We start from the raw sequence: 21,644 nt of genomic DNA on the forward strand, positions 1-21,644 counted from the left end.
CTCGCTGATGGGCACCAGGCCACAAAAACTTTCCTTTCTCTTGGGTTAGTTTATAGTTGTCAGATTAACGTTTTTCATGCACTCGGATGCACTTGTCTTCTATTATAATAATGGAAAAAATACTGGGTGGTTTAAGATTTCTGAAGCAATTGGGAGGCAAAAGCTCTTCATCGTGTCATAGTGTGTCTAGTTATACACAGATGTTCATTTATGTCCAGCACGGTTCTTCAGTCCAAGATTGTACATACCCAGGATACCTTTTTAATTGTCCGTATCCAGGATACCCTTTTTCTTTTCTTCCTGCTCTTCAAAGAGAAATATTTCATAATGCCGGGTCTGCTTTACACATGTCCCATGTGCAATACATGTGTACAAGTCCCTGATTTTAGCGCACATATCACTATATGTCCCAATACATAAGATGTATTACATTTTAGGCTTCGTGGCAGACAGCTTCCCCCTTCAGACACTCATCTACATATGGACTCCTGTGATAGGAACAGCCTTGTGGCACTGAGCGTGCCACCAGCACTTTGTCTCTCTAGGCTCCCTTCCAGTAGGTGCAGCTGGTTGGCAGCTCCCAGCTCCCTGACCAGCTGCGTAAGAAGCAGCCGTCACTATGCTGCAAATGTGTGAGACGCAGATGCTGCGAGAGGAGCATGAGATGGGAGCCAGGTCTTGCACTCTGTGTCTGAGAATCAATAGGGTTGTGTAAACAAACGTAAATCCAGATCTGGGCTTACATGCCAGATTTTGGGTGTGAGGAAGCTGTGGGTACTACTGAAGTACCTATAAGGCTTTTGTGCAGGGACACACTGTTTTGTAGGTTTTGTTGCTTTACTATAAAACTTATGGACGGATCATTATCTCATGTAAAGCAGTTAAGTTCCACTGAAGACAATAGTGGAGTTATATTATTCTGCATTGCCTGTGTGGTATTTTCTGTGTCTGTGGGGATTGTTGGCTTCTGAATATCATGAGCAGAGTATACTGGCTGCCTTTCTGAAAGGTAGGGAAGGTAGTGGTCATGGTGGGAATACCTGAAGGGAATGTTTGAGTGTGTTCTGAGTATGATTTACTTACAGTAGACATGAAACATCTGAGAAAGACCTACTTACTGGACTACATGTTTTTAACAAGATAATCCTGATGTTCCTTAACTGAAGAAATGCATGTAGTCCATCTAGGGCATAAGAGGAGAAGTACAGGATTTTGGAAGCACTGCAGATTCGTAGCTTGGGATGAAAAAAGAGAGGGTAGAACAGATCCTGTCACTAGAGAATGGATGTGCTAAGATGTCAATCTTGTGTCTTCCCTCTGCTGAATGCTTGGAAGCTGTCATGATATCCTATCCCCTAAGCCACGGAGACGGTGGATGCGCTTACTGTTCAGAAATCTTGTGTCCACATGTTCCTAATAACTTATCAGCTAATTTGATAACACTATCTTGTTTTGGCATAGCTGCAAGTGTTAGGCAGCATTACGTAAGAAGAAAAAAATAATGTAAAATTCTACTGTGGCTTTTTTTTTAGTAAGACATCATTAATATTTGAATGGGTTTTACGTTGCATTGTAGCTATAATGAAGAGTCGGGAACTTTCTGGATTGAGTCTGAAGGCTGCTGAAGTGATAAAACACTGAGATGATGTTGATAGTAGGAGTCATACTTGCTAGCTGGAAGGTTCAAGTTAATTTATCTTTACTTCAACTTTCTGGAGCTTTTCCAGCTCCACTTGGATGGATACAGAGTAGACAATTTCCTACCTTCCTCCTAGAATTGAATCAACATTCTCATATAATTCCTCCTATTTCGATGCCTGCTGACTTAGTGTTAGTGTCAGTGTCAGATGCCTGATGACTCAGACTTAGAGCCTCTGTTCTCTCCAGTAGAAACAGAGCCAGCAGCACCTGTACAGGAATGTCCTATTGCTCCACTGCTTTGAAATGGCTTCTCTGAGTATTATTCCTGCCCTTCTGCAGTTTCTGTCCTTTCTTTACTTCTTTTTATTAGTGTCTTAGGTTGTTCAGAGCTGTATTAGATGATTTACAAATCTATGAAGACCTCATTCCTCACTTTCTAGAGAGGATATTTGAATCTAGATTTGGTCTGCTGAGGAGAGGTGGGAGACTGTTATGAATCAGGTCAGAAAGGTCATTTGGGATGAGAAGATGCCACCTGCAAAGGCACCTGGGAGAAATGGTAGAGGAAAGTATAAAATCATGCAAAGAGTATGATGGCCAGATGGTAACTGGGCAGGAGCTTGTGATAAGGAGGGACAAAGTTTTCCAAAGCATTGAAGAAAAAGTCACAGCAAATGAAGTAGCAGTGGTGCTGAAGGGAGGGCAAAGACAGGGTGGCAATGATGGAGGTGACATGGGATGAACGATAGGCCAAGATGATCTTTTAGCTACAATTTTGAAGAGAGAGAGCTTGTACGTTGATGAAAGGAGGTTGAATGACAGATATCTGTTTCTTCTGCAGCTCGTAGAAGAAGGGCCAGATCTAAGATGTTGTAGGAGGTATGATTTGTCATTTAGCCTGATTTGAGCAAGAAAGGGGAGCCAGGTCCCATGATGATGAAGGCCTTATAAAAATTGTAACAAAATAGCAATGTATAAGTAACCATCTGAAGCTGGGGAAGCAGTGAAATTTTCCAGTGAGGAGGAAAGGTTGTGAAAGAGGGTGGGATGCAAGTATTTTGCAGGATAAGAATTACCTCTAGTAAGGTAGCATGTAGCTGGGGTTTAGGAGGAATTGTTAACAAAGTAAGATATGGAGAAAATGGAGAAGTAGATAACGGTCATGAAGGATCATGGAATCATAGAATGGTTTAGGTTGGAAGGAACCTTGAAGATCATCTAGTTCCAACCCCCCTGCTGTAGGCAGGGACATCTCCCACTAGACCAGGTAAATCTGTCCACTAGACCAGGATCATCTGTTTAATGTGTTGACTCCAATTAGTTTCTGTATTTGCTTGTCTAGTAGCAATTTGTATCGGATATAATCATTGCTCAGATAGTCTATCACACAGCCAGAAGGAGAGTGGGGGAAAAGGGTTTATAATTACGTCATGCCTCTCTGTCATTCTATAGGTGGTTTGTGTCTTCAAACAGTGCTCAAGGTTGTTTATCATTCAGGAGACTTGTTAAGGTGATCTGGGATGGCTTTTTTCTTGTCATGTGCCTGCTCTGCGGGACTCTGAACTGGGAAGCACAAAGTGCCGCAGGTGAGGCTGAGTACATGGAGTAGCACCTTTTCAAGGTACAAGGTTTTCAGATCAGCAGTCTCTTGGCACCTTCCTCCAAACTGGGTAAAGGGGAGCTTTTAGTGTCACTCAGTACAGGAGATGACTGGCCCTTCTGCTCATCCCTTCAGCATCTGGTGGGAGCAGCACATGGAAGGCCAGAAGTCAGAAGGTGCTTTTTCTGTCACTCAACGCACTGGGCTGCCTCCACAGCCGCTCTGTCTTTGGCGTGTTTTGTCTGGAGGAAGTACAGACAGATGCCTCCCACTTGGCACTGGAATACCACCAACCCAGAGCTTTTAATGTTAGGTACCTTGTTTTCTGTAAATGGAAAAGTCTGTAACCTTGCTGGGATGAAAACATATTTCAAGAGCATTATGTCTTTTTCCTAGGTACCTCTGCAAGCTTATACAACTCATTTCAGGCGGTTGTGAGTTTGTTTCCCTGGTGTGAAACAGGGAATAGTGATGCTTCTTAAGCCAGTTTTAGTACAGAATCATAGCCACGTTGAGAAGATGCACCATGTGTACGTCATAGACAGTACAGGAGTCTTCCAGTGGCAAAATGTATTGTATTTAAGATCTGGGGAACAAGTCTCTACTACTGCCTCCTGTCTTAGACATTGCCCTGCTTTTATCTACTTGTCCGTTTTTTAGGAAGAATCTGATACAAGACTCTACAGCCTTCCTGGGCAGACTCTCCCTTTTTCATATCTGCTCTGTGCAAAAGGGCTCTAGTCAACATCTGTATATTCTCTGCACTTCTATATGAAAAAACACTTAAGGGCATCTTTTCATTTTGAAGTTTCCCATCATTTGTTGACTATGTAAAGGGAAAGCCTGTCCACACTAATAACACAAACACCTTTTGAAAAGAATTTAGCAGCATGCACAACAATATTTTACTAGGTGGAGGTTTGAAAAATAACTTCTCTGAAGGAAATTACAAGGGGAAAGCAGATTGCAGTTCCCCAGTTTGGAAGGTTTCCAGGGAGATCCCTGACTCATGGAAAATCCACTGGGATTGCTTTAGTGGCTGTGTTTCAGCATTACATCTTGTACAGAGAGCAACAGCTGGATGAGTTTGTTGGTTGGTGTAAAGTTGTTGGCTTCTACATTAATGATGCAAGAGATCTTTTGCATTACAAATACTTAACCAGATAATAAATGCAATTATGATTTGGTGTTAGGAGATGAGTTTGTTCTGCAAGGAAAATGCTCATCCTTCTCTTATTCCTTCTGCTGTATTTTGTGAAAGTTTCTCATAATTTCTTTCTTATAAATATTTAGAGAAAAACATCTTGGCTGGTGTTTTCTTAAGCCCAGTGATCTCAGTGCAGTAGTTGCTGTTCTGATTATCAGAATACTTGAGCAGTGAGACAGGACAGGGTGTGAGGGAATAACCAAATATACTGTCCTGCCTTCAATTCAGTGTTTGACTATGGAAATAGTCAGTTTATGTGAGCGAAGAGCATTGTGGAACTGCCCTCCACCTCACCCCAAAGGAGATAACAGTGGGTGTTCTTTTAGCTGGTCTGGACTGATTGGTAGTAAATACAGCTCATCTCCATTTATTGAAGTAGAAGTTAACAGTTAGTGAAAAGGGGACTGATGATTGCTTAGTCTATTCTATGAAGTCTGTGCTGTAGACTATAGAACAAGTCTGTGTTATAGGCTGTCTAGCCGAGAGGTTTAGTCTCTGTTACAATTTAAAGCAGGTAATTTGATTAATATTTTGCACTGGTATAAATCCAGAGTAAGTCCACTCAGTTTAATGGAGTTAGGGACATTCTGATCTCTGGTTTGCACTACTAAATCTGGAGTAATTATTCAGAGAGCAAGAGAAGAACTAAAGCCAGCTCCTTGTTTCATTTCTGTCTGTGTAAACCTGAACTCATGCCAGATATGATGTTGATTTATTGGAGTTTTACCCTGCATATAAGTTTGAGCATCTGTATCTGAGCTGCACAACCAAAGCTTGATAAGAAGTTTATTTTGCTCATTAAGTTCTTAACTGACCTCTTAGTTCCTCCTGCCCTTTTACGTAATATTTTATCAGAGATTTAAAGGTCAGCCAAGCTCTGACTTACCCTTGTTTTCCTCCATAGGGGCATATGGCAAATAGGATGCACGCAAGCGGACAAAGCTGGGAGGAGAGGAGTAGGTGGCACCAACACCCCTGGTAATTCAGCCTGCCTTTGGCACAGGGCTGCAGCCGCAATTCCCAGCCCACATTTTGAGGGTTGAGCCAGCAGGACTGTGTTTGGGCAGGAAGCGATCAGAGAGGTGTGTGCCTGTGTGCTTTGGCACAGTCCAAGCTGTGAATTGCTCCAGCCTAGGAACCTCCTCTGAACTCATTAGTATTAAAACAGAACAGAAGAGACTTTGTAGGGAGGGAGAGGGTGGGGAAGCCGGAAAGGTAGCAGTTTAGATGGCAGTTTCCTAATAACCTTTCCCACACCTACCTTCCCATACAGGGTCTCATCTAAAGGACCTTGGCATGAAAAACAAACCCTGGCACAGGGAGGGGGAAGGGAGGGGGAAATGAGGGGAGGAGAAGGAAAGGAAATATGAGGGGTGGGGAATGGGCACTGTGCTGAAACAGCAAATTTCATTGTTTTTTAGTGTTATGGATGGTGATAGTAGAAGCTCTGTTTGAGAGAGGTATTTGATATACTGTGTATAATTAGAATGTGGAGCTAAATGTGGTACTTGCCCCAGAGGACTTGCAACCTGTGACAGTCAAAAGATGTATCAAACAGAGGTTTAACAGCTTCAGTTCTCTTTGTTTTTTTCATTTAATTGACTGGATAGTGAAAAACACAGCATACCTGTTAACTTTGAGATGTCACTAGGCTGTAAACACTGTGGATATGTTAAAAAAATAAGCTTCAAAGAAGATGGAGAAATTGTGTGGAAAAAGGATGGGATTCAAGGGGGACAGTTAAAACATGCTCCTTTTAGGAGCAAGTCTGGTAATGCAAAATGGGAAGCAGCCAGGTGGATACGATTCTTCAGAGAAGAAACTAGGGATTGTAGTGGATCACAAGTGAACATAAGTCACACAGGTTTTGATTATTTTTTTTTTTACCTAAAAAAGAAAGTCATTGTCCTCATGGAATATATAACCAGGAATGCAGTCTGGAAGATGCATGAAGTAATGTTTACACTCAGCATTGGTAAGGTCTCAGCTGGAACATTGTCCCTACTTTTGAACAGTGCACTTCAAGAAAGATGTACTTTGACCGGGCAGAGCCCAGAAGTCAATTAGAAGAAGAATGAGAGGTCCAGAGGACATGACCTCTAAGAAAGACTTAAAGAGCTGGGCTTGTTTAGCCTCAAGAAAGAAGACTGAGGAGGGACATTAAAACAACCTTTAATAGGCTTGAAAACTGTTATCAAGAGGAAGGAAAAAATCTGCTCACCATGTCTGTGGTTGATAGGGCCGGAAGTAATAAGCTTAAATTGCAGCAGCAGGGATTTAGATTAGACGTGAGCCTGACTATTCAGTTTTCATCCCCATCCCTCTCACTGGGCTCGTTCCAGTTCACTGACATGGACATGCAGCGCACCTTAACAGAAAAAGCAGTGATGGTAGTCAACTGTTTGCATTATTGTCCTCATATGCCCACCCATATCCATGGAGTGTCTCTCTTGCTCTACCCGCGTTGGAGCCCTGCATATGAGAACGCATATCTAAGTCATGATCTATCTCTCTCTCTCTAAACATCTGTGTCTATTGTTGCATAAACTGGTACTGGTTTTCCTCATTCTTTCTCTTTCTATTTGGCCCGGCAGATTGTTGTCTCATGCGTGTGGTTTGCCTGTGAAGGGCAGAAAAATGAACAGCAGATGCTGCTTCGAGTGGCCTGTGAAAGGGGACTGCTGCCATAGGCCTTGCTGGTTATATGTACTTGTATGCTGCCAACTCCCAGAGAGCTTTATGGAGTAGGAGAGAGGCAGGATTTAGCTCTTCTCCAGGAAGCAAAGAAGCAATTAACCAATGATTAAGGAGGAGAAAAGGAAGCAGTATAGTGTGTGTGGGGGGGGTGTTTGGGGGTGAGGGGAAGGGACGTTAATTGACTTTCTGTGAGACAAATTTCTCTGCCAAAAAGTGGTGCCCTTGATGGATGAAAGTCTTACTCTGCTGATGAACCTTAAGAATGAGTAACTTCTGTGTTGGCAGGGTAGAAGAGAAACATATCTTCCAGTACATAAACATCAGGTGCTTTCTGTCTTGTACTGTTATGACTGAGAATCGAGAGATTTGGACCGCTTGTACTGAAGGGGTTTTAAAGTCACGACTCTTTGAAAGAGCAAGAAGGAAAAAAAGTATAATGGGAATCACAGCCTCTTGTTTGTCTGCTTTTCTGCTTTATGGTCAGATCTGTGGCAGTAGCTAAAATGTAAACATTGCTTCCTATGCCAGCAGGCTGTATGAGCAACTCGTGCACAGTGGTTTCCTCATACAGGAATGTGCCAATAGAACATTGTAGGTATGGGCAGATGGTATATGATATGTCTTATGTATATAGTTCTTGTGTATGTAAGGTGCGAGTGGCATACATATCTGCACATACGCATACTATGTGTATGCAAATGCATGGAAACCCAACGATGTTTTGCAGCGATCTACCTAATTCTTATCAATTGGGAAACTGATCAAAATGCCGTTCCCCAGCCTCATATGGTGTGGTGTCTCTGTGTGCTTTACAAAGCCTGCTTTTAATGCCAAGGGTTAGGATGAGATGGAAGAGCTTGAGGGGGTAGAAAGGTTTGTTTTGGGGGTTATTTTGCTTTTTCTTTGTGGGTTATCAGTGGACTTGGTACATATACCAGGTGTCCAAGTGAGAACTTCTAACCAATGTGCTACATCTGCAGATGTGCTAGCTGTGTGGGTGGCAGTGCTGTTGCCTGATGAAAGAGCATCTGCTGTGAGCGCAGCCATGCAGTTGTGCCAGGCATAGCCCTGAGAAGGTAGGGGTGGGAACTGGTTGTTGTCTAGAGAAGGAGGCTCCGTTTCACTCCTCTCAATGCCTGCCTCAATCACACTTCAGGGTTTGCAGTTACATATTAGGTAAAGCCTGTGAAATGTTTCTCTTTTTTTAGGGAGCTTTGCTTAGCAGTACTTTTCTGGCACAGCTCATTGCTCCAGTTTGTACATGAGCATAGGCAGTTTGCGCAGTCAAACAAACCTCATTCACTGACAGTTTGGACGGGCTGTCTTTAGAATGTCTTACTGACCTCCTCAGTATTGGAAATGCACACTCTTCCAGCAGGCTGCCTCTTACATGTCAGCCTGGTGAGCTGGATTGAACAAAGCAATGGAAGGAAAACTGTAGGGGAACAATCCTATACTGTCCCCTGGAGGTGGACACAGTGATTAAATAGGGAAGGTTTATCTCTTTTACTTGAAGGATTCATAAGCTCTTTACAAAGAGACTGATATCTGAAGAAGGTTGATTATTTTTTTTTTTTTTTTTTTTTTTTTTTTAATTCACTCACTGCACTTATCTCTGAAGCAGCTTTTTGGACAGCTGCCTCTGGACCTGTGATGAGAGTGTCTCCTCTTCTCCCCAACCTCCCTCCCTGGTGGGCAGAGGCACAGCTTGAATGTGAGCCACCAGACTAACCTGTTTGTTATTTGTCAACAGAGCCTGGCATAGGCAGCATGAACTGAAAAATAAAGGTTCCTGGGACTGTTGTTGTAAAAGTGTAGCTTTCAGGCAATACAAGTCATGTGTTAGCAATGTGGTCCTACTCATTTTACTTGTTAATGCTATAATAGGCTGGATTGGATTCTCCATTGCAAAAGCCCATAGCGTGCTGCTGACAACCTTCTCCCTGATCTCTTTCTGCTGCTTCCTCATCCTCTACAGTCCCAGACACGTCAGTGCCATTTGTTTCATGTCAGCTTGAGTTGTACTTCAGCATTGATTAACTCACCATCAACTATTCCCTCTAAGTGATTGCACATGAACAGGAACCTTTTCTGGGGCCTGCCAGCGGGTGCTGGATGGGATCCCATGGTATGTCATAATCACTGTTTACTTTGTACAAGATTTAAATAAATTCATCCAGGGCATAAGGCCATCAGCTGTGCTATGCCACTTGGGAGCATCAGTGGAACTGGAATATCGTCCTTTTGGGGACATGGTGACAAACATTTATAAATTACCTTGGGGAACCTGAGGCAATAGGTATCATACTGTATAGGGAGTTTATTATACTGGCAACGTCATATATATATACTTCATTTTGTAACTTGTGTGGGTTTGATGCTGTTAAGAGACTGAGAGAGAACGATTGATGAGGTGGATAAGGGAGAGTGCATTTATGCATTAGAGGAAAAAGGGTCAAGGGGAATGAGAAAAAGATTAGAGAGGAAAAAAAGAAAAGGTAGGTGTGTGCAAGAGAAAGGAAAAAAGGAATGGGGATGTGAGCAAGATGCTTTCAAGAACACTGTGAGACTGCTACCTACAGATAAAAATTAAAAGTGTAACTCAAGTATCTGCAGCTGGAATCACAAGAAATTGATGAAACAATACAGGTATCCAACTAAACATAAGAAAATAAGCAAAACCTCTTCTCCCTCCTGCAAAATGTGTGTTATGCCCATACTAATCAAGTTATTGCCTGCAGCGAACAAAACATATCGTGTCTGAATTCTGTGCTTCATCATGCTGGAAATGCTATGCTCGATTCATTAAACTTTCATGAAGACAAAACAAAACTAAAAACCCAACAATTGAAAAAAAAACCAAACCCCCAAATACCAACCCCACCAGCCTCTGAAGGCTGGTTGTTTGGTTTGGGTTGCTGTTTTTTGTCTTTTACAAAATGAAGCAGCTGTGGGAAGCTATGTGATGACCAGGAAGACAGGCAGACAGTGGAACTGGGACTGAGGAAATCTCCCGTGAGTGTCCAAATATCCCTGGAGAACCAAGTTTGGGGCTGTTGGTCTCCAGCATTCTGACTTGAAGCCAAGAGGTGCTGGAGCCCCGAAGCCCTGATACTCTGTGTACTTATAGTCTTGAGGTTTCCATCCTACCCCTGCTGTGGCTTCAGCATCAATATATTGAAAATGGGAAGTCTTGTGTCTGAGTATCTTACTAAGTTTGCCTTCCAAACTGTTTCAAGTTTTTCCCATTTAAATTCCAAAATTCCTATGGGCTGTATAAGTCTTCTTGCAAGGCCAGGTGACGTAGACTGGTGAAGGAGCAGCTATCCTGTGACTCTGTTCCACCTTTCCACAGATGACTGAATGGTGAAGACGCAATATGTGTTTCGGTATGGAAATTGTTGGTAGGCATTAAAGTTTATCCTTTAGAGAGGCAGGCATGGTGGTAGGCATTAAAGGTTCTCCTTTAGTGGTTCTCTCTCCAAGTAAACCACTCTATATTCCCAAAATACTACTTTTTCTCTATATTCATTTCATTTCACATCACTAAGAAAAGTGCTGCCCAGTCTAGGTGAGAAATGCTTTTCTGTTCAGGTCTTCCGGGGCTTTGAGTGATATCATTATTGAGCTAATGGCTACCCAGCATCAAATCCAGCTTTCACACTTTAATGAATGTTCCCAAAAACAAGGGACATAATGTGGTTTTAAATCTCACAAAATACTGGTTTTATGTTTCCTACCCTTTCCTCCTTGTTCCCTTTCTTTCTCTTTGTCTCTTATTTCCTTGGGTTGTAGCCATTTTGAATGGAGGCCATCTTCCCTTTTGGCTTGAGAACTGGACTGGAAATATTTGAACCTCAAATCCAGCTCCAGTACATTTTAAATGTTTTATCATTGAAATCCAATCCATGTAAGTAAAAGAAAAAATGCCCACATGAAAGTGAAATTAACTGAATGTATCCCTCTCTCAGTAAACAAAATAAGATAGGAAATAGATAAAGGAGAGAAATGTAAGGAATATTAACTGGAGGTACTTTACATCTCCCTCAGGCCAGCCTGGCAAATGTCTTTTTAATCTGTGTTTGATGAGAACACTTGCAACTTCAAGTATTTTAAGAGCCAGGAGGCTGAGCTCCATTGTGCAGGGTCATGCTGGCATGAATTTCTAGAACCGAGCTGCCTATCCAAGGCATAGAAGAGGAGTTACTACATTTCTGCTGGGAAAGTGGCTCAGGTGATTGAGGAGGGCATTTTCCCTGCTTTGTTCTGGCCGACCATTTTTTCTTGCCCTTTACGTTTGCTCCCTGGGCATTAGGTCACATTGGCTTCCTTAGCCTAGCTCCACCCCGAGTCTTGATGACTGCATTCAGAGTTTGTAGTTTTTCCCCTTTCCTGCCAACCTTTGCAATTCGTTTCTCCTTCAATAGCTGCTTGCTCTCACTGAGCTAACTCTAGGGTCTTAAGTTCTACTCACTGACAGATCTACCTCTGTTGCTGGGTCAGAATGACCTATTAATGAACCAAATTACCCTTCTGAAATTTATTCTTTCTGTTGTTCCTCCTGCTTCCCTCCAAGACAGCACTTTGCCTTATGTACCGTCTGTTAGGATTCTGAGTCAGAATAGGAAAATTGTCAGCCTGATCCAGGATTTTCTTTCTTAGCTAGATACGGTGATTTCCTGTGCAGTCATGGTGGTCTTCTGATGATCATCTTCTATAGAAAAGGGATGGGGATGGGAGAGGTAAGATGATTTGGAGGGTTCCAGAAGAAGGGTTCATGTCTCTTGTATTTTGCAGGGATTTCTTGATTCTTTACAGGGTGAGATTTGATTAATGGTATAGGTAGAGCAGGACACGTAAGCCTCCTCAGTTCCTCCCACTCCTTTCACTCTCTCAGTGAAGGAGCACACTTGCTGAAGACTAACTTCAGGAAAAGGTGTTGAAGAGCTTGACTGCTGCTTTGCATTCTGGAGAAGGTGTCTCTTTCCCCACTGAATATTCATGCTTTCTACCTGCCCATCTGACCTGGGGGTCAGAACCCGGCATTTTGCCTCCTAACAAAGACAAACCCTAGCTGTTCCAAAAGGAAGAATAATCCATCCTCCATGTGCTATTTTCCAGTCAGGTGTGTTTGGGTCTGCCTCTGGTGATCACATTATGCCTGGAACCCTGAGCAGTTTCCTTGTTACTATGTTACCTGAGTGATGACTTCTAATGTGATGACTTCTAATGTTCTTCTGGCTTAATCTACCCTCCTGAGTCACAATAAAGTAAAGCAGGGTGTGGATGCACTTTTTTCCTGCTGGATCTTCCATCCTTTCAAACTCCCTTCCTAGGCTTTTATCTTGAAAATAATACCATGCTATCAGGATGCAAAATTACATGACTGGAAGTTGCATATTCTTATTGCCCCATTGAAGAGTGCTCTTTATGTCCCTGATACTGCCAGTGTCCAAGGCAGTTTCTAGAAGCTGCTAAGTGTCAGCATCCGGTCCTCTGGGTGGTTTTAGTCAATAGGAACATTCTTTTGATGAAATGGATGTCTTGAACTATATTGGTTGAGATCATCATTCAGTTTTGTGCATAGCTTCTGGGAAGAGTTTTTGCTGCTTGTGTGATCTGCCACCAGACTCCAGAAAGAGCAGTATGGATTAGAAAACCAAGTTAGTTGCACTTTATTAAAAGAAAGAAAAAGGGAAGAAAAAAAAAAAAAAAGGCTAAGATCATTAAGCACTTCAATAAAACAATCAAAATTTTTCTAAGAATTTAGCTGAGCCCAGCCAGCTCATTTCAGATGTGTATTCTGGCCTCTTTGGTGGTTCCTCCAAACCTGGCATTTTTGATTCCCTGTCTGCCCCTCCTTTCCCTCCCACGTGCTTGACCTCCAACAGCATTCCTTCGCTTGTCTTAAGACCTTACATGTCGTTTCACTCTCCCTCTCCCCCCAAGAATGTAATCCTGGCCTGAGCTTTCTAATTGTGTGTAGCAAGGATAAAACTCCTTGCCTCGCTTGGCTGCCCCCTCGTTTGGAAACTCACCCTAAACATTTCCACATGGTTTGCACTCTTTTTGCACAGCTAATTTTTTTTTTTTTCTTTTTGCCTTTAAACTTTTCCTTGTTTAAAAAGCCCTCCAGCTTCTTCTACCTTGAGCTGCTGGCACTGACCTCGCCTTGTTACTGTTTGCATTTCTTTTGTACCTTTTTGCAGCTGAAATCTCTATGGGCTTTTAAATCTGTCAGCAGCCGCTACCAGGCTCAGTGTGCAATTTAGCTCACTGTTTTCACAAGTTTCCCAGAGCTGAACGCTTTCCAAATGAGCCATTGTTGGGCTGAGTTAAAGAGGTATTGTCTCTGCTTGGGCTAGGTTAGTGTGGGTGCCAGAATCTGCATGTGCAGCGTTCTTAGTGCTGCAATGTCATCTTGATATTGGACCCCTGGACACTTCCTTCTCCAAACACTTTCAAATATATAGGAAAAAGAAAACCTTGCCCAAACTGATTCATTGAAATGTTATTGGAAGCTTGTCTTTATATTGCTGAAACTCTCATTTACGCATCTTCGTCTGTCCCTGCTGATGCAGGCTGCTTACTATGAAGACCATTCTTGTTTGTTTAATTCCCACCTGAAACTGGCAGCTGTGATTGGAGTCCTGTTTTGGGTCAGTGCTGAATAAACACAGAGCCAGTAGCAGTCTCTGCTTTGATGATTTTAGAAACACGTTGTATAGGAAGAGAGCCTTTTGTTATCCACCTTTTACAGACAGAAACCAAAGCTGGGGAATTTGATGGTGTATCCAGAGGGAACTTGTGACAGAGTTGTGAGTCAGTTCCAGATCACAGCATTATCCTTCATTTTACAATGTAAGGTTGCCCAGGGTACAAAAGGGTGTGTTCCGCTGAACTCACTTTTCTTAGCAGAGATTGAATTTGCTGCTCTGTTCAACCTGATGTGACACTGTGTGGAGATAAGTCCTTTGTCTGAAATGCTGGTTGTCTTTTGCTGGGGACTGTGTGGTTCAGAGGACAAACATCTGGACAAACATTTCAACCTGTAGGTTGCTGTTGACATTACTGCCACTAGATAACTGTTTTGTTACCTTTGTTTAAAAGATACAGTGATTTCACTGTTCTTCTATTGAAGACCAAGCTGGTACTGCAGGCCAGAAAAAAGTTGTATTGAATTTTTAGCCTTTCTCTAAGAGTTGTAAGGAGTGTCTGCGTCACATAAGCCAGTGCTTTGAGTTTTTCACTTCATGCCTTTCTTGTGATCTTTCCCATCTTTGACTAATCATTGGTAATGGAAGTTTGACATGGGAGTTGTTCAGACTACTTGTCTTCATAGGTCATGCTCTGATAGGGAAAAACTCACATTAGCAATGTAAAATTATGAAACCAATAATCTTTGGAGTCTTTAGGAGCCACTAAGTCCTCTGCCTTTTGATTGAAAGCTAGTCAACATACCTGGTCCAGATTCCTCTCATCTTATTAGAAGTTACCAATATAGCTGTTGACTGTTTTGTTTTGTTTTTTTTTCTGTTGTTCTTCTTCATAATCTCCAGGATGAATTGGATCTCACGGACAAGAACAGAGAGGCGATGTTTGCACTCCCTCCAGAGAAGAAATGGCAGATTTACTGCAGCAAAAAGAAGGTACTACTGTTGTCCTGATTGAAGTAGCTCACTAATACAATCTGTGTACATTTACATAGTTACTGATATACATCTAGATTTGAACTATGTGTTTATCTGTTTACTCAAGAACATGATTAAGTGATGTAAGGATTTTTATCAGCATAAAAATGGCACAACTTTCATGTAAGTAGCGTATGCATGTGTGATTTCTGTAGAGAATGTTAGCAAGTTAAAATCATACGTTGTCTCATTTTGAATCTTTTACATGTTTGGGCTTGGTTTGTGTTATTTTCTTTGAGCTGGAAGAAAAGCTATCATGGAAATGTTTTAAGGAATTTTTAAAAACTTTTTAAAGTTGCTTAGAATAGAAAATGTATTACCAAAATCTTTCAGAATGTCTTCAAATATCTGTAAAGTACATAATAATAGTGATGTCTTAAAACTTGGTAGTCCAAGGTCTTCCAGAGCTTGTAGGAAGTGTTCTGTATTGCACCGAAAAGTGAAGAAGACCAGCTCCTGTTAATTTCTGTGTAACACTTCTCCATTCCAGGTGTTCAAATTTCTACAAACCAGTGAGAGGGGCAGTAAATCAGAGGCTGATGTATCACACTGGATATTTTGTTTGGTTAGTTTTATTTCCCAAATGTGCAAGTCATGCTATGAGAGCATCAGTCTTTATAAGTAAGTCCACATAACAGAAGCTGAAAGAGGAGGTTTAGATTTCAATCCTGAAGATGGCAGATTGGCGCCCTGATGACGGTCCTTCTGAGGCTGCATTTGCTGCCTTTCTTACCATGTAATTAAAGAAAAATTCAGTCGAACCAATCAGATGGGTGCTTTGCATGTGTGTTGCTTTTGGTTGAAATGCATCACACAGGAAAGTTAATAGAAACAAATTAGTTCCAGTGCCTCTGAGCTAGCAAAAATTCAGGAAGTGCGCAAGAGCAGTCTAGGCTCAGCTGTCTGGTGTTCTCTCCATTCTTCTTCCGGCTGGTATACAGAGCTTGCCAGTGGAGGGAAGGTGCAGGCTGCTGTGAATGATGTCTGCTTTACATTTTTGCTGGCCGGCTCAGCTGGCTTTTTCAGCTCTGGTGGGAGAGGATCTATTTGTAGCCGTCTCAGAGAACCACACATTCCACCTCCCGGACCAGTCTGCCTTGGCAGGAAGATTCAGGCTTTAATGTATTTAATATGTTGGTTGGATTCACTATGTTACAGTATATTTTTTTTGTTGTTTGGGTTTGGGTTTTGTTTTTTGTTTTTTTTTTTTGTTAAAGCAGTGGATTTGGTATAAGAATCTTGAAGACCTCCAGAGTCAAAGAAGCTGCATGCTGAAAAATCTTTATAATGCATTTATAGTGCAACCTCAGTTAGCTGAACTCCAGCTATCCAAAATGATGTGCTAACTGGAACAGGATACTGTTGCCAGATGTCTATTCGTTACATTGTAGATACTTTCAATTACTTGAAACCTTAACTGTCCAGTATTATTCATTGTTTCCCTCACAGGCAGTCAGATGGTCGGTGATGACATCTCTCTCTCTCTCTTTAGCCTACTATCTAATCCACCTATCATCATTGTTTTACAGTGACAGAGAAGCTTGTTGTAGGCTTCCCTTTAGAGGAAAGCTGTCTTTTCCCTGAAGACTTCGTAATCTAATTTTAGCCACATAGGGCCCAATTCCTCAGTTGGCAGAATGTGGTCAGCCATCCAGGACAAGCCCCCAGAGAGCTCTGTCTTGCATATATTGGGTTCTTTGAGTTTCCTGGGAAGCAAGGGCTCTACGCTTTGTAATGTGGCAAGTGAAAACACTGTGAACTAGAAGGTCAAGAAGTGCAGGTTGAGGCAACTGTTCACAGTCATTAATCTTGGATGCCTTTTCTTGTCTCTAAGTAAGAGAAGGTCAGAGCTTCCTGATTTGCTCCAAAGGTGGCGAGATTAGCGGACTGTCTTAAGTAAACAAATGTCATTTGCAGAAATGAAGACCGGTCATTTTTGTAGGCACATTTTCTATTTATTTTGGCAGTTAGACTTTGGATATAATCTTCCATGGTACTTGTTCCAAATGTGGTAGCAGAAAGTCAGTATTGTATCAAAAAAACTCATTCCACCTGTTTCTGATGCCAAGCCTTTCTGAAGGAGTTGGGGAAGACATGTATTTAAAGTTATATGCCAGGGGCACAGCTTGCCAGTCAACATCCCATGGTACTCAAAGGAGATTCAGTTCTGGATTGAAATTTCATGATTGTGGGTGATATCTACAGAGGAGCATTCACACAGTATTATACAGCCATGCTTGTGTTGGTCATTTTTGGCCATTCTAGGTTCATATCTGAAACCACCAGTACTAAAACCAAATCACCAATTATTTGATCTAAAGGAGTAGCTTCAGCTAGCAGCTATAGCAAATGCTTCACTCTCGTTTGTGGGGTAGCTATTTGCAAGGAATAAAGGCTACTCTACTGGAAAATGTTAATGTGTTCTCAGTCTCAGCTGTCCTCTCCCTTGCCATTAGTCAGTACAGAGTGGACAATAAGAGATGCAGTTATCTTAATTTGCATCAGAAGAATCATTAATCAGTCACTGCTGATGGCACCCTGACCCTCTACCAAAAGCAGCAGTACTACATGGTTTAGATCACCACTTTCTCTGTAGTATGAACTTCCCCTGATACCATATTGAGTTATAAGTAAAGCTGTATGTAGACAGAATGCAAATGATGATATCCTCCCCGAGTTCAGGTACTTTATTCTGGTTTTGTTTAGGATAACCTTCATGTCTCACCAGCTGCTGAAATTCAGACTTGCATAAAACATGTAATACACTTCTGTAATTCCTTCCTGTAAAATTAAGTCTAGATTTCCTACTAGTTATATGTTTTGCAGGAATTGGATCAAGCACTAGACCATGGTTTCAGATGTATTTATTTGTAAATTTGTGATGTCAAAGTTTAGAAAAATGCTGTTTTACCAGGAGCTGGTACTAAAGTACATAATCTCATTAAATACTGATCAAATAATGATATGAAAAGAAAGAGTTGTCAGCTCAATTATTTCACATGTAAATGAGCTCCTATTTGGATCCAAAAAGGGCAGAAAAGGCAGGTATTACACTGCTTCAGCACACATTGCTTTGGATGCAGTCTGGGTTTCTAAGAATGAGGCCTCAGTGTACAGGCAATAGCTTATTGCCTCCTGTGCAATCCTACAAGTTCTTAGACTTATTGCTATTGGAAAGCAAGTCATGTTGTTTTCTTTTTATGGCCTTTCCTGCCTCCAGAGACTGATTTGTAAGCCTTCAGTTGAGCAGATTTTAGTAGGAAGCACACACGTTTTGCAGAGTTAAACAAGTTGGGGTTTTTTTTACTTCTGTGTTTCTTTGAGGGAAAAATTGGTGGCAAATCTCCTTCCAAAGTACAGTCAAACTGGACCAGCTGTATCATACAGCTTCTCTCAAAACAAACAAAACCAACAAAAAGCTTAATCCTAATAACTATGTTGAGCTCTCCTAGATATTTTGGGGTTATTTTGTACTCTTCTGATTTTAGTTGTACCCTAGAATACCTGCTTTAAGTTGATTGTGCTTTGTCTACTCAAGTGAAATTATTCAAACTCAAGTAGTGAAGCAATAATCAGCACACTGCAACTTTCTGGAAAGAGGCATTTATGGCATCTGAAAAAAAGAGTACATGCTTATAATCCTTAAATTGACTATATTTTTTTCTATTATGAGAAACAGATCTAGAGAAAGGCTTCTCCACAATAGCAAAATAGGCTTTAAAAATTCTGAGGAAAATGTATCTGAACCATATGCTGTAACAGCCAATATGCAGAAAAGATAATTTGCTTATGATTCCATCTCCTGCAATTATTTTTTTTAATATTTGTCAATTATATTTTTCATCTACCTGATGAATAAAAAAATAGTAAACTGAATATGAGAATAGGAGCCAGGAAACTCCTTGGTTCTAAAAGTCTTTGATCTAAATTGTTGTATAACTTAAAAGAACTTGTCATTATTATGTTTACATACAAATGCATTTCTCTCTACCTGAAAGAAAGAGTAGCTAAGTTAGGAAACTTTGTGCAATTTTCTGGCTGTGCCATCCTCTCACACCTTTTCCCTGCACTATATACACATACCTTGGCTGCATACAACATTTCTTTTCCGCCTTTTCCTTCTTAAAAATCTTCATTCCTTTTTCTTGCTGCACCTTTCTGTCTTCTAAGGTATTCTTGTAGGAATGGATGTTGTGGTGAAGTCTCCAGACCTGGGAGAGCTCACTGCAAGGAGCAGGAAGGATGGAGTAGAAGGCACTTTTGTGTATTATACAATCACTAAGGAGTCCAGGTCCTTTGAACGGAGGTCACAGGTCAATGCTGAAACCAGTGAAGCTGCAGAGTGCCCCAGATGCCCCTCTAGAGAAGGTTTACAGCTCTCCCACAAAGAAGCAGCAGATACCACTGGATCACCTTGTGTTCGGTTTCCTTTTCCTCACGTGAAGGCTGCATCCAACCCTACATCAGGCTTCAGAATGCCCTGGGGAATCCTAGCCTTAGTCAGACTTTAACTTTTAGTAGTTTTACTGCAGTCTTTTTATATCATTTGCAGCTCAATTTCACAAACTCCCACTTTGGTCCCATGCTGGCTGTCTAATTTTAATGAAGATAATGTCTACATGTCAGGTTTTGTTTTTTTTTTTTTCTTTCTTTGAGAATTTGTCTTTGAGCTTTACCCTTGAGGTTTGCATTGTCAGCAGAATGTCACCATAAAAAGCAGAGCTTGATATTGTGCAGCTGGATATAGAGTGAGATACTTCTGTCCTCCACCCCCATGCCCATGCCTGCCTTCAGACTATTGCAGAGCTATAAGCAAAATTTCTAAACCAAACCCAGGCTGTATTACTGCTATAAACCCTGCTTGAAACCCAGCTACAGTTCCAGCTTCTAGAGGGTGCAATTCACCATATAGCTTGGATTTATCGTCCTGTTAAAACTATAAATATAAAAAATAATTTATATGTGTAATATAAATTAATATATATGTGTGTATATTTTAAAAAATATAATAATGAAATCTGCTGGAGGAATCTAAGTTGCTTTTGTAGCTTTTGATAAAATTATCTTAGCCTACCAGGGATGAAGCAGAATATGGATGCAAATACAAAACCTGGAGTCCTCCTTGCCTTTGGGGAAGACTTTAAGAAGTGAGTGAAAGTTCCTGCACCTACTGTTTGTTCTTGGGTTGCTCTGTTCTGTGTTTTTTGCACTGTGAAGTGTAGTTTCAGCTTGGTTAGGGTGGAGAGGCAGTTATTTCTCAGCTAAAGTGAACTGGCATGGGTTTTCTTCCAAAATCCTGAGGTATTCTCTTTGCATTTAAAGCTTCATATGGAAGCTCTAAGAGCAGGAGGCTGCATTACGTCTGTTGTATTTAGACAGGAGTTCCGCAATTCTTGCTGTAGGAAAGTGTTCATTTCTTTGGGTTCCTACTTTAAAGTCGGCGATATACATGAGATATTCAGAGGAAGATAGATATTCCCTAAAGAAAAGAGAAAATGGATCTTCATCTGGTCTTACTTAGTGATACAATGCACCAGATGAAGATCACACCATTGTGTTGTCTGAGTGTGGGTTTTTGGTTTTGTATTGTCTGATCTGAGCTCTGAAAGCCCTTTGGGGTTCATCCTTTTTGTATGTAGAGTGCCAAGCACGTGGTTGTCTCATAATAAATGAAGTGGGTGGTTTGAAGTTGTATTGTTTTCAATTCTATCTTCTTGCAGTATTTTTTCCTCTTTGAAATACTCTTAGAGTCTGTTATTGATTTGGAATATTAAACTGGGTTTTTTTATGGATTTATAGCTATAAGGAGCATTTAACGTGTCCCTTTAAGTTTGCTTCTTTAGAGTTGTTATTCCACACGCTGTGTCTGGGAGCAGCAGAAATGAACACACAAGATGTTTTCCTGCAGTATTCAAGAAGCCATTTGTAAGGAGTCCCGGTTTGATGAGGCTTGGATGGGACTTCATGAGAGTTTTTCTCCCAGCTTTTCATGATGCGTTTAGGGGCAGTGTGGGTGGGTGTGTGCTTCTACTCTCTCTCTTCCCCTGGGAAGTCTGAAAAACACACAGTAACTCTCACAGCACATGCAATAGCCTAGAAGCAAATGCAGTTTGTAGACAGTAGGAGGCTGAAGAAGCATGTGAGATTTGGAGTGCTCAGTGCAAGTGTATTGCTCGCTAAACGATGAGGACATCTGATGACCACAGGGCAAAGCCCACCCAAAGCCACACTGGAGCTGACTTTATCTGAAGTCTTTGGTGCATCAGAAAATTGCCTCTCTTCCTACCAGTGCTTTAGGAGTTTGTGGCAGGAGTTCAGCTCTTCAGTCAACATTTGAATTTAACTCAGTATTCAAACCTTGACAATGACCTGAACAACCTGATCTAACTTTTTGAAATTAGCTCTGCTTTGAGCAGGTCCCTTCTGCTTGAGGCTCCTTCTATCCTAAATTGTTTTGTGATTCTCTGAACTGACCATAAATCAAACAAGGAAAGCAATTGTATGGCCCTGTAAAGAAAGGGGCAACAGTACGGCTCTGTGCAACCTACTATCTCCCATATTATTGCTATGAGACCAACTCTTTGAAATAGGCTGTAGCAGAAGTTATATGGTTCCCTCTCAGTGCCTGGAATTGCTTTTGGTCTGAGTGACTGCATGACTTCCTTAGCTCAGGAGACTGCTGGTAAAACAGTCTGAAATGTGGAATTTCTCAAATGAATTCTCTGAAAATAGACTTGCTTTCAGTTAGCCTATGGCTCAGTGGAAATCTCATAACACTGGGTAAGTCACAGTGGGAGGATGTTGCCCT

The 21,644-nt window shown here is 41.4% G+C and overlaps 1 protein-coding gene across 1 annotated transcript in view; it reads left to right on the top strand.

Annotated features, from left to right (window-relative positions):
• The window catches only part of DAAM2 (dishevelled associated activator of morphogenesis 2), a 184,799-nt gene that overhangs the window by 72,767 nt on the left and 90,388 nt on the right, over window positions 1-21,644 (top strand). The window contains exon 3 of the mRNA XM_009880466.1: window positions 14,705-14,794. Within this exon, the coding sequence (XP_009878768.1) occupies window positions 14,705-14,794 (90 nt within the window). The remainder of the gene's footprint in view (window positions 1-14,704; window positions 14,795-21,644) is intronic.

This window comes from Charadrius vociferus, unplaced genomic scaffold, assembly GCF_000708025.1.
Source record: "Charadrius vociferus isolate BGI_N301 unplaced genomic scaffold, ASM70802v2 scaffold62, whole genome shotgun sequence".
NCBI classification, from domain to species: domain Eukaryota; kingdom Metazoa; phylum Chordata; class Aves; order Charadriiformes; family Charadriidae; genus Charadrius; species Charadrius vociferus.